A 14,068-nucleotide genomic window follows, 5' to 3' on the forward strand; every position below is an offset into this window, starting at 1 on the left:
GGGAAAAGGCGGCGAAGCTGGCGATGGAGAGCAACCTTCAGGGCGGGGCAAGGGAAGCTGGCCTTCCATTAGGCGAGCCGTGCATGTGCGGAAGGATGGAGTAAGGAAGAGCGTGCTCCTATTGGCCAGTTAAACGGTGGAGGGAATGAGCCCAAATTCCCATTGGTCGGGAAATAAAGGAACGGCGAGGCGTTCCGTTCGGGGCTTTGCGCCTTCTGAAGGGCAAGGTTTTTCTCTCGGCCGCCTCGCCTGGACCGCAAAAGGGTTGCTCGTCGGCGGGTTTTCGTTGTCCGGCCCTGCTCGTGCACGCGCCTGGCTGGAAGAGGGGAGGGAAACGAGCAGGGCTCGCTCGCTTCCATTGGTCGGGCCGCGCACGTGCTCGCGGTGGGCGGGCTTGAACTCTGCGCGAGCCTCCATTGGCCTCGGGATGCGCGCGCGCGCGCCCACACGGAGCGCGCTCCTTCCCTCAGCTGTGGGAGGGGTGGGCGCCTGGCTCGCGCCCCGGCGAGCGCATGCCCAGTGCGGATGGGGCAGGCGGCGATGGTGGAGCTAGGCTGATGGCGGCGCAGGAGGCGCTGCGCTGAGGACGCTCCGGGAGCCCGTCCCCATCCCGGCCGCCGCCGCCTCGCCATGGGCAACGAGGCCAGCCTGGAGGGCGGTGGAGCCGAGGGGCAGCTGCCCCCCGGCCCCGCCGCCGGCCCCTCCACGTCGCCCGGGGCTCCCAAGCCGCTTTCAGCACCAGGCAGCGGAGGACAGCTCCCTCCGGGCAGGGCTCCAGCCGCCGCACCGGGCCCCGCGCAGCCGCACGGACCCTCCGCCAGGTGGGAAGCGCAGACCGGCTGAGCCGGGCTGGAGGGGAGGGGTCGCTCGAGGGCAACTTGGTCTGTCAGGGCCGAGGAGGAGGAGGAGCAGGGCTGGAGGGAGTGGGGATTAAGGGCGAAGTGCAACTGGGGAACCCTCTGCTGCGGGGTGCCCGGTGGGGCTGGGCATGAGCTGGGAGTGCGAGAGAGGAATGGGGCAGCAGAGGGCAAGGCACAGCCTCTGGAGACGGCCAAGAGAGATGGGAGAAAAAGATCGGGTGCAACCCGGTGGGGTCGCCAGCTCTTGTGGGGGAAGGCTCTGGACATGAGTCCTCTGTCGGAATGAGTGGATGTGGAGAAACAGAAAGATGGTTGGGCCTGGGTGGTAGCTTTGCCATGTGTGCATTATGTTAAGGGAAGCCCCTTGTTTTCAGAGGCACTCTTTCGATCCCAGAGAGTCAAGGCTTCCTAGAGCATATAGATACCTCTTATTTCAGAACGCTGCATACTGATACCCCTTATTTTGGGAATGCTGATCTCTGACCAAGCTCTGTGATATAGTTTTGGTGGTGTCTGAAGTGAAGGAAAGGCTGTGTTGGGTGCCATTTGAGACTCATCTTTTAAAAGAGAGTATGCAGGAATCTGCACATATTTGATGCAGCGAATGAGATCCATCTAGCTGGATGGTGCTGCAAAAGGCATCGGATGGAGGACCAGATGGCACATGGGCACATACATGCATAGGATGCAGACACTTCCACAGAGTGTCGTAGTGCAGGCTAGTATCAGGGAGAGGGGAGCAGAGAAACATGAATGGGATGTTGATTACACAGAGGATGGGAAAAGTGACATGCAAAACAGAATATCATGGTTTGTGGGTAAAGGACTAAGCAAGCACCCTTTTTCAATGTGTGTGTTGTCAAGACTTCTGGCTTAAGTCATCTACAACATCTACAGACAAACAGGTCGCCCTTCTCACAACTAGATCATCTTGGCCAGTTACATTGCCCTCATGCTTGTTTATAATGATACAATTGATGGTGCTTAAGGCCATTATGTTGAGTACAGTTTATATACCCTGCATGTGGTTGTCCTAATTGCAGACTGTTTGAAATATATATATAAAGAAAAATAATAATAATAGTAGTAGTTATGTAATCTCCACATCAGTGTACAGAAATAATAGAACAAAAACATCAGTGCTCTGTGTAGTTTTTCCTAAAAAGGAAAACAAAATGTGATAGGGTGAGGGTGGAGAGTAGTATAATGATTAGTTATCATGCAGCAGAACACTACATTTAGAAGAAATTTAAAAAAATAACATTTGCTACCAATAGATGTAGAACTTTAGTGTTAGAAAGCAGATAAAAATAAAAAGTTAGTGAAAAAATGAGAGTAATCTTTTCAATGTTTTGTAGCAAGATATTGGATATATATGTGTGTGTGTGTGTGTGCTAATAGGTACTGAGCCATTTTTGTTGAAAAGCTGAGTAGAATACACTAAGAAGTGTATCACCCTTGTTCATATGTTTAAAAAGGGCTTGTGCTGTTAAATGCTCCATAATTACAAGGAGAATGCAATAGTAGATTCTGGAAGAAATCAAATTGCTTGTTTTTCTGTATTAAGGCTATGTTGAAGCAGGAACCTTCTTTATCGCCCTTTAATGCCAAAAGTATTAGGTCCTGCCTGAACTTGGATTTTTCTTATCATTGGATTTTTGTCATGAGTTTGTAGAAGATATCTATTAAACTATGCTGATTGATGTTCTGTATTGATCCCTTTACATTTTTTAAAGGCAACAATTATCCATCATCTATCTTCAAACTGGTATAGATATGTTTTAATAGTATCTTTAATCCTAAATCTCTTCTGAAAATGTACATAATCTGTTTGTAGAATTGTCATTTGCATGTAGAGGAAATGGTGTTGGAATTGTGATGTGGCAGTTCTTTCCCTCTTGCAGGGTAGCCTTTGCACATTACTCCTCAGCTGAGTTTAGGGGGGATGTAGGCAAAGCATTGGTGCATATGCAAGTTGTATATACAGGCATGAGAGTTAATGGATGTTGAAATAATTAGGCAGAATGAACTTGTGTAAGATTTGGAAGGAGTGTGTGTAGTCTGTAGCTAAGCTAGCTAGCTAGTTGTTGTGAAAAGGAAAGAAGTGTGTTTATGTTGGGACCTGTAGCAGGATTATTTAGTTTCTGTGGCCTGGAAGGTTTCTTTAAGTCTGCAGTTCAGGCTCAATTATGCACCATAAAAGTGTTACTGATGGAGAGCTGAGTGTTTTGAAGCATCTGCGCATTGAGGCTTTTCCGTGACACTCCTGCCATGGTGTGTCGAAGAACAGAACTGGGAAGCTATCCAAGTACTAATACATCTGTGCAAACGTACTAGACACTCTTCCAAACCCAGACAATCAGCACAACCCTGTTCTCTCAAAACAAGCATCCTATCATATCCCTGTCACGACTAATAGATGCTTATTCTGTCAGCCTTATAGTCCTTTGCTTAGGGAATGCGCAGGATTCACAAATATGGGCAGTTTCCAGAGTGGTAGCCATGTTAGTCTGTTGCAGCAAAAACAACAAAGGCTAAGGATGTTAATTAAAAGCACCTTATCCAATATTAGAAATTTCTCTGTGCAAAAAAAAAGGTGTTTGGACCTGACTTCAGTTTTAGAAAGGTTGTTTTGCTTAATGAATAATAGAGCCTATTAGGTCAACTTACTGCACAGTATAATTAAGATTCCACATGTTTACTACCTATAAGTGTTTCAGAAGCAGGTGAGCCAAATCCATATAAAACATAGGAATGGGAAAATATACTATGGATATCCCTGTGGATGGTATCAGTACCAGGCTAGGGCCATAGCTCAGTACTAGAGCACATGCTTTCCGTGCCAGAGGTCCCAGGGCTTAATCCAATAAGGGCTGGGAATAAATCTTGTCTGAAAACCCAGAGAATCACTGGAAGCCAGTGTAGCCAATACTAGATAGAGCAATAGTCTTACTTGGTGCAAGACAGATTCCTATATTACCTCCTATATTGCCATGTGCATGATGCATCTTGGTGTACCTGTTCGAAGTTTCACACTGGTCCTCGGGTTGAAATCCAGTGTGTATTTACATGGAGGTACAGGTATTTACTTGAAGTTGCTTGATCCCTGCTCCTGCCAACCTAGCAGTTCGAAAGCACGTCAAAGTGCAAGTAGATAAATAGGTACTGCTCCGGTGGGAAGGTAAACAGGGTTTCCATGCGCTGCTCTGGTTCGCCAGAAGCAGCTTAGTCATGCTGGCCACATGAACCGGAAGCTGTACGCTGCCTCCCTTGGCCAATAAAGCGAGATGAGCACCGCAACCCCAGAGTCATCCATGACTGGACCTAAAGGTCACGGGGCCCTTTACCTTTAAGCACCGTGATTGAACTCAGTAGGACTTACTTCTGAGGAAACTTGCATAGAATTGCACCATAAAGCTTTCAGTTAGGTTCTTTGTGAGTTCCGAATTGTACTAATTCTCCCCTCCCAAATATTCAATATGTTTAGAACCATGGATTCAGCTATATCTGTTTCCCTTTTGATAGGACTATAGGCCAAGATCTTCTGAACGATTCTCAAATTCAACATCTTAACAAAATATAGCAGCCGTTAATGTGGGGCAAAATGTAGCCGCATGTAAATATTTATTTATTATTAATCTCCTCCCATGCATGTCTCAAGGTGATGTACAAAATAAAATCAGGGAGCAAGCTAGTCACATACAGTATAAACCTTTAAAGGTCTTACTGACTTTCTTTTAACTCAAGTGCTTTCCAGATGTTTCCTTTATCTTTTAGCTGCCTTTACTTTATCTAAAAGGCACCTTGAGTCCCAGTCTGGGAAAAATGTGGAGCCTAAATAAATATATAATAATACTTTTTATCAGTGAAGCTTTCGAAATATATATATTTCCCCACTCTCAGTATACAATCTGGAAAGACACAACACAAAAGGAAAAGGGTTGAAGGGTTGAGGAGGGAAGAATGAAAAGAGGCAAACTCGGGCACCAAATTCTTACTATCGCAAGGTTATTATAATAACCAACTTGAATGCAAACAGGATGCTCATGTTTCAAAAAGAGGCCTTGGCATGCCTCTGATAATAGTCTGGTGACCCAAGCTTCTTAGAAGTGGCTGTACAGTGGTACCTCAGGTTAACCTCGGGTTAAGTACTTAATTCGTTCCGGAGGTCCGTTCTTAACCTGATACTGTTCTTAACCTGAAGCACCACTTTAGTTAATGGGGCCTCTTGCTGCCGCTGCGCGGCCACTGCACAATTTCTGTTCTCATCCTGAAGCAAAGTTCTTAATCCGAGGTACTATTTCTGGGTTAGCAGAGTCTGTAACCTGAAGCGTATGTAACCTGAAGTGTATCTAACCCAAGGTACCACTGTAATGCATAACTGGAAATTGTTTGACCTTACAGGTGCGGCCTTGACCTTCTGGAAGCTGCAGGCTTCTTATCACTCCTGCTGTAGCAGCTAAGGCTGTTTGTATATCTATCTATCTATCTATCTATCTATCTATCTATCTATCTATTGTTTCATAATGGGCTAAACATGTCTTTCCCCTGCCTCTTGGCAATGACACTCCTCAGCTTGAGCTGGTGCCATGGAATGGGGGCGTGAGGGCAGATGGCTGGAGGAAGAGAAACACAGAATTCATTGGGCTGAGAGGGAGGGGTTTGAGGAAGGGATGAATTGAGGTGGCTGTAAGAGAGATGGAAGTTAAGAACAGTAGGAGCCAAAGGGGGAGTGGGAGTGGGAGTGGGAGAAGAGCTGAGTAACAAGCTCCTGTTACAAGCTCCCGGGAATAGGCGGGGAAAGGAGCCAGCGAGTCAGAGGAGACTGATGGGATTGTGTGGTGCCTATTTAATATTTTGATTTGAGCAAACCAGGTTGGTTTCAAATCTCTAGTTAGTATCTAATTCAGGAGTCAAAAATAGTTGATGCATATCACTTCACAATGAAATGGATACAGCACATGTTTGGGTCATAGTCTTGCATGTTTCTGAAATCTCAGTTATAGATCACTTGTAAGACATACAACTGCACTTTATCTATAAAACCCAAGTGTGTCACTGGGATTAAAATGCATTTTCCAGTTTCTTAATGCGTTTTACTGTTAAGCTGTCTTTTCCCACATGATCAAACCTATCATCTCAGTAGCGTTCAGCAGTAATCTTTAACCAAATGCTTTTCTGCCCTCTTTCTTTTTTAGGCATTAGTTTTTATTGAACTTTTCACTATAAAAATACAACTAATAACAGCAACAAAAGTGCAGATAAAACAAAGAAATAAACTGTCAAATATAAAAAACCTAAACCCTCTTACTTTTTATAGGCAGCTGGGGAGAAGTGCAGTGTAAAATGTTAGATGAACGTGGGAAGTCTTGTTGAAATCCCTGCTTACCAGGGTTAATGCGTAATTTTTGATCATTCACTAACTACAGTGGTACCTCGGGTTACATACGCTTCAGGTTACATACGCTTCAGGTTACACATTCCGCTAACCCAGAATAGTGCTTCAGGTTAAGAACTTTGCTTCAGGATAAGAACAGAAATCGGGCTCTGGCGGCACTGCGGCAGCAGGAGGCCCCATTAGCTAAAGTGGTGCTTCAGGTTAAGAACAGTTTCAGGTTAAGAACGGACCTCTGGAACGAATTAAGTACTTAACCCGAGGTACCACTGTATCTTTTACTGTACCTAACATAACAAAATAGTGGAAACCCCAGTACTTTCTTGGTGGAAGAACAGAAATGTAATGGATAAATTGGAACATACTTATTTTGAAATGCAGGTATAAAATATACAAAGCTGTGATGATGATGATAAAACTTTAATTAACAAGCATAAACTGCATATCCTGTGTTTAAAGCACTTCTTAGTGAAAACAGCCCTATAAGATGGGTTGGTAGAATTAGCTGCATATAAAATGTTGAGTTACCAGTTCGTGAAAGAGTTTTTATAAACTTTTGAAACAGTTTTTTTGGGGAAAGTATTTGGAAGATGGTTGGAAGAGAGACATCGTGGAAGAAGGAATTTGGCATATTATAGAGGACTCATTCAAATTTGTGCGCTGCAGTTTTAGTCTTTATAGCTAAAACAGCAAATAGAAAGCAGATAACTTTCTAAGCGATGCTGGACACAATTCAGCCATAGGTAAAGGTAAGGGGACCCCTGACCATTAGGTCCAGTCGTGGCCGACTCTGGGGTAGCAGTGCTCATCTCGCTTTGTCGGCCGAGGGAGCCGTGTACAGCTTCCGGGTCATGTGGCCAGCATGACTAAGCCGCTTGTGGTGAACCAGAGCAGCGCACAGAAATGCTGTTTACCTTCCCACTGGAGTGGTACCTATTTAACTGCTTGCACTTTGAGGTGCTTTCAAACTGCTAGGTTGGCAGGAGCAGGAACCGAGCAACATACATGTGCATTTAAAGGCACATCGGTTTTAATGACAGGAAAAGATTTAAGAGCTGGGTAAAAGACTTAAGAACAAAGTGCTTTGTGTCAAGAGTGTTGCATTACCAATAAGAAATGTGAATTTACATAACCCCAATAATCTTTGTAACTTTTTGAAGGCTATTAATTTCATTTTCTTCATGGCTAGTGACTTTGTAGAATATGTGTGTTTTTAAAATGCCAATTATGGTTATATTTGACAAACTGTCTGGTAAAGAAGAGATTGGAGGGAGACATAGGGTAAAATTCAACCTCACACTATGTTGAACGTTCCATCTGTGCAAGCATTTTGACTTGCCAGATGGAATAGTCACCCTTCCCTTGAGTGTTGTTCTGTAGATTCTCCTGAACCTCCCATAGCCAATTGTGGGGCATGTGCAGGGGATGGGGGTGGGGGGAGGGAGTCATGTTGTGCAAGCAGAGGCCCCTCAACAGGGCTTCTCCTGACTGAGTTCATTAGTTAAGTTCTGTCCAGCATCTTTAAGCTGCTGTTTTCAAGTTCCAAATCAGCGTTATTGAGATCTGAGATGTTTAAAACAATGCAGCTACATGCACATCTTTTGGAAGATCATTTATGGTTTAGGCATATTTGCGGAACAAATACGGTACTTAACAGGTGCTTCAGGCATCCATGCTAATACCTAGACCGAAACTGGCAATAGTTGAAAATGGATGCCTGCTTCATCACAAACCTGGATCTTGCCCTTGTAGAATATGTGGGTTATGTTCTGCTGTGATACAGGATGCTTTTCACTGTTTGCCTCAGAGATGCTCCCTAAAAGTGGAGCTTGTCTTTTGTTCTAGTTCCAGAGAGCCCCTTTATAACCTTAGGCAACCTCCCTCCAAACAGAAAGTAATTTTGCAACTTGGAGAGCTTGTGCCATATATATCATATATCACAATGGGGGAGGAAATATGCACTGGTCTGGACCAAGAGTAGTCAATGTGGGTCCATCCAGGTGTTGTGGACTGCAACTCCCATCAACCCTAGCCAGCTTGGTCTGTGGTCAGGGGTTATGGGAATTGTAGTCCACAGATTTCTCAAGGGCAGTCTTCTCTAGAGAACCACTCTGCTGGTGACTTTCCTGGAAAGGGACAGCTTGGTTACTGTGACACATATCTAGACTACTGCAGTGTACTCTGCGTGGGGTTTTTCTTATTTCTGATCCAGAGGTTGCAGCTGGTGCAGTAGCGCTCCTTATCAGGCACATAACATACCAATGTTGAGGTTGCCTATTAGCTATCAGGCCAGCTTTATGTTACTTACAAATAAAACCCTAAACAACTCTGGGTCAAGTTTCCTGAAATACCAAGTTCCCCTCCCTTGCCCTATAAGGGCAGTAAGATAAGCAAATGGAACCCGATTAGCCTTGCTGCTGCCCAGTAATTATTACCTTGTGGTAACATGAAGACAAGCTTTTTCATTGATTGTACCTGGTCTGTGGAGCTCTCCCTGTTGAAATTTGAGAGGCCCCCATCTGTATTGGCACCACTTTACACAGGCATTTTTCACTTGGTGTGGGTCTAGATCTCCTGTTTTTACTGTTGTATTGCTTTTTGATGCTAGTTACAGATTTTAATTGGTTTTGTATATTTTGCTTTCATTTTTTGTGAACTGCTTAGAAGCCAATTTGGACACTGAGCGGTATACAGGCCAATAAAGAATAATAAAAGTGGGTTTTGTTCCTCCTTCCATGGACACAGTGAATGACATGACCATTTTGGAGCCAGCTTCCCTTTGCACATCAAGCCAACACTTTCTCTTTCGCACCTTAATATCTAAGGCCATTTAATGCTCTTTACATGGCAGGGTATTTTGCCATATTTGTGCCATGGTTTGGAGCAGCAAATTGGAGCAGCTCATTGACTATAGTACTCTGTACTGTATTTCTATTGTGGGTTCACAAACACACATTCAGCTTCACGTTTTACAGGGTCTGCTGATCCAAATACCATTGCATATGCAGCAACATTCTTAATGTGTAAACTCTCAGTGCCTTTCCTGGAAAACTGCTTTCTCTTGTTTTTTCCTGAGCATTCTGCTGCCAGCTCCATTCCCTTTCACATCACTAAGATTGCAAACCCTCTGGACAGGGGCCATGTCACTTCTGTGTTCTGTGTGGTAGCACTAAATAAATGTAAAATAGTTGCTGCTGCTGCACTACTTCAGTAGCAGGCAGAAATAGATAGATAGATAGATAGATAGATAGATAGATAGATAGATAGATAGATTCTTTATTGTCATTACACAAGTGCAACATTGCACAAGTGCAACGAAATTGGATGCCATCCCTTAAAAACAACAAAAGCAACACAACAACAACAACCAAACAAACCACATTCCAGCCACACCCACACCCACACCCATCAAACTCCCAGGTCACACTATCGAGTTACTGCATTTAAGAAGGCCACAGCTCTTGGATAGAAACTATTTTTCAGTCTATTTGTCCTTGACTTGATGTTTCTGTATCTCCTGCCAGAAGGCAGTAGTACAAACAGACTGTGTCCCGGGTGAGATGCATCCTGCAGGATATTGTTTGCTTTCCTAAGACAACGGGAACCGTACAGTTCTTCCAAAGATGGGAGGGGATGACCAATAATCCTTTGGGCTGTGGTTATGACCTTCTGGAGCACCTTCCTCTTCCTAGCTGTACAGCTGGAGAACCAGGCACAAATACAGTATGTGAGAATGCTCTCTATGGAGCCTCGGTAGAAGGACACCAGCAGTCTCTCACTCAGATTGTTCTTCTTTAAAAGTCTGAGGAAATAAATTCTCTGCTGGGCCTTCTTCACCAGAGCAGTAGTATTTGCGCTCCAAGTCATGCCCTGATTGATAGTCACTCCCAAAAACCTGAATTCCGCCACCCTCTCCACCCGTTCCCCGTTGATATACAAGGGCTGAATGTCCGCCTTTTTTTTCCTGTAATCCACCACCAATTCCTTGGTCTTAGTCGTATTAAGAGCCAGATTGTTCTCTCCACACCAAGCACAAAGCCGCTCCACCTCGTCCCGATAGGCGGACTCATCCCCTCCTGAAATGAGCCCCACCACCGTAGTGTCATCAGCAAACTTGATGATTTTGTTGCTGGAATAAATGGCTGTACAATCATACGTATAGAGAGTATAGAGCAGGGGACTCAACACACAACCCTGTGGTGAGCCGGTGTTAAGGCTAAGGGCTGTGGACATATGTGACCCTACTCTAACCCTCTGAGAACGTTCTGACAAAAAGTCCAAAACCCAGAGACAGGTGGAGTTGGAGAGTCCAATCGCCTCTAGCTTGGACACCAGTCTATGGGGGAGGATAGTGTTAAAAGCAGAGCTAAAATCCACAAACAGCAGCCTCACATAACCACATAAATAGAGGTGGTTGCAGAAAGGACAAGGTGGCAGTAGAAGAATCAGTCAAGTCCAGATGGCTGACTAGATTAAAACGGATCTGCAATTAATCTATGATCAAGTAATGAATCAGGTAATTACACAGATTAGTCGATTAATGTTGTTAGTCCAAGGAAACACAATAATTGCTGCTCATCTTCCTATTAGTTGTGTTATCTTCATTTTCTTCAAATCCTAGGCACTGACATTCTTTTCACTTTAGAAATGAATTGGGTGTTGCCATGCATGGTTCCTGTCTTCCTTCTTTTCTAAAGGCTTGGTTTTCCTTCCACTCCATGATACCATTGGGTCGCTTGCATTAATCAGGGCCTTCTTGAAGGATTACCTCAGGCCCTTGTAGCAGGAGAACACAAGCTTTGATAAAGTTTGTGACAGTGTTTTAAATACGGCTCTTTAGAAACTTGCTTGATGTGCAGGTTGAGCACAGCTCTGAACAGTTTACACTGACTCAAAGAAGTAGCTTCTTGGGCCATTTGTTGTACAATTCATTTCCCAGTCTATAACTTCAAAGTCCACCAGGAGATTCAAGCCCGCCACCTGCCACCTGGAGGCAGGCAGGCAAACTTCCAGACTCCAGGTCAGCCCTGGAGGTCTAGCAACCCTATTACTAGTACAGTGGTACCTTGGGTTACAAACGCTTCGGGTTACAAACTCTGCTAACCTGGAAGTAGTACCTCGAGTTAAGACATTTGCCCGAGGATGAGAACAGAAATCGCATTCCGGCGGTAGCGGGAAGCCCCATTAGCAAAAGCGCGCCTCAGGTTAAGAATGGTTTTGTGTTAAAAATCGACCTCTGGAACGAATTAAGTTCATTACCCAAGGTACCACTGTACACAAGTGTGAACTCAACAGCAAAATGTTGCAGTGTATTTGCAGTCCCTAATGAGTGTTCTTGTTCAGGGCTTCACCCCATCTGAGAAGAAAAGGATTGTTCTACCATTATTTGGAGCTGCCAAGGTGAGGTGATCCAGTGTGGGTCTACTATTTATTTTATTACTTACTGAACGGCCAGGTTTGGGCAGGGGCACCCTGCAGTGTGGGAAAATATGCCATTTCCCCCTATTCTGAAACCTTGTCTAATTCCATTGTTAGCATGTTTGTTTGCTGTTTTATTCCCTATAATTTATACACCGCTTGATTGTTTTTTGAAAAAACCTCAAAGTGGTTTACAAACAGATTAAACAATAAAACAAAGAAAAAATTACAGCCCTACTTTAAAACATACAGTACAAAAGTTAAAAAAAAGGAATAAAATTACTCCAACTTTCTAAGCCTCTGGGTAGGCTTGTCTAAACAAGAATGTTTTTAGCATATGTTTTGTCTCCTTTAGTATAGACATAATGACTTTATGTATTATTTAAAAATTCTTATTTAGCAGAATTATATTTAGAGTACAACAAATGTGATGGTTTAAAGATAAGCTATTGGGCTGGAAGGCTTTAGTTTTGAGCTCTTGGTGTGTATGTAAAACATACGGCTTCCCCCAAAGAATCCTGGGAACTATAGTGCACCTCTGCAGAGCTACAATTCTTCTTAAGAAACTACACACCCCAGGATTATTGGAGGGACGCCATGTATGGTGTGCATGATATGAGCCACTGCTCACAAATCACTGGAATACAGTGTGCCTGTGCACGCAGTTGAGGTTCCCTCACTGTCCGCTTTCCCTTGAAAGGCCTTCCCTTCTATGTCCTTGCATATTCCATTTCTTGTGGGGAGTCCATAACCTTCTTTGACCAGTGTCTGTTGAGTGTTTGTGTTTCACCAAACCGATCGACTGCCTGCAAGCACACATATGTATTAAAACTAGAGTTGATGTGATAAATGACCATCTTAATCTAATTTGAGCTTCTTGTCCTAAGGGACCAACGTGTAAATGGTGCATGGATTTTCTAGCTGTGGGTATTTCTTTTAATTGAGGTTTTAAAGACTGATTTTCTTATTGTGGTGTCGGCAACCCTGAGCCCTTTGGGGGTAAAAAGGTAAAGGTAAAGGTACCCCTGCCCGTACGGGCCAGTCTTGACAGACTCTGGGGTTGTGCGCCCATCTCACTCAAGAGGCCAGGGGCCAGCGCTGTCCGGAGACACTTCCGGGTCACGTGGCCAGCGTGACATCGCTGCTCTGGCGAGCCAGAGCCGCACACGGAAACGCCGTTTACCTTCCCGCTGGTAAGCGGTCCCTATTTATCTACTTGCACCCGGAGGTGCTTTCGAACTGCTAGGTTGGCAGGCGCTGGGACCGAGCAGCGGGAGCGCACCCCGCCGCAGGGATTCGAACCGCCGACCTCTCGATCGGCAAGTCCTAGGCGCTGAGGCTTTAACCCACAGCGCCACCTGCGTCCCCCTTTGGGGGACTTTACCCTTTGGGGGACTTTACCCTTTGGGGGTAGTCAGGTTAAAAAAGAAGAAGCAGAGGAGGGCTCAAAATGTGTGTCAAGTAACAATTGATAATGGGAGTGAACAACGCAAGATGTTGGAGCATTGCCCGGCTTCTACTGGAGTCTGCAGTTCCTCTGGTTCTTACCAGGAATGTAAAGGCCATGGAGACTTTGGGGGTGTTGTGCACCTTCATGAGGGCTAGTTGTTATTTGGGAGGAGCAACAGCTGCTGTAGCAAATTGGCATTTTAGAAGGATTTTTAATGTGAAGCTATCAAGCCCTGCTACAATTGTCCAGCTTCTCCATCTTGAGGCACATTCGGTTTTGTAGTGCAAATGCACATCCCTTACAACAGCCCCAGCAAGCATAGCCAATGACCAGGGATGATGGGACTTGTAGTTCAGCAGCATCCGGAGGGCCAAATGTTCCCCACACCTGCCCTACAACAGCTGCTATTTCTCCTTCTCCCCCCACCATGTTTTTTTGCTATCCTATTTATATAAAAAGCATTTATAAACCACTTAATTTTTAAAGAATCTCTAAGCTACTCTATTTTCACAGTCAGGTTACTCTAATTCTTACAGAAAACTGCCAGAGGGCATTGATAATTAATCTGTGAGTGCATCTAAAAATTACTCGAGAAAAGAAGGCTCATGAGCTTGAATCTGACTTTTACTAAGGCTTTATTTATGAAGACGTAGCAAATTATTCACATAGGGCAGAACAGCATGAGCTTGGTAATTTGTGTAGAAAGCAAAATGTGGACCCTTTTGCCAGCACAGCCTTCTGTTTGAAATGGGTCTTCCTGGGTGTAGTTCCACATGTGAGAGCTCTTTGAGAAGTTTTTCCCACCCTGCTGTAGTGGTGACAATATAGGAAGGGGTGGAGGAGCCCCTGGAGCTGAAGTTCTGAAAAGGTGTTAGAAATTTAGGAGTTTATGTACTATGTATGTGAGCAACTAGTGGATGTACACGTGACCTAGACTTTTTATGT

At 44.6% G+C, this 14,068-nt stretch overlaps 1 protein-coding gene across 4 annotated transcripts in view; it reads left to right on the plus strand.

Moving 5' to 3' along the window:
• Positions 1-518: 518 nt before the first annotated feature.
• Positions 519-14,068, plus strand: part of BSN (bassoon presynaptic cytomatrix protein) — a 209,197-nt gene continuing 195,647 nt past the window's right edge. For all 4 annotated transcript variants that reach the window (XM_083726433.1, XM_083726432.1, XM_083726435.1 and 1 more), the window contains exon 1: positions 519-821. In XM_083726433.1, coding sequence (XP_083582559.1) covers positions 631-821 — 191 coding nt within the window. In that variant the 5' untranslated portion in view covers positions 519-630. The remainder of the gene's footprint in view (positions 822-14,068) is intronic.

The sequence above is a fragment of the Podarcis gaigeae genome, assembly GCF_964106915.1.
Source record: "Podarcis gaigeae genome assembly, chromosome: 2".
NCBI classification, from domain to species: Eukaryota; Metazoa; Chordata; class Lepidosauria; order Squamata; family Lacertidae; genus Podarcis; species Podarcis gaigeae.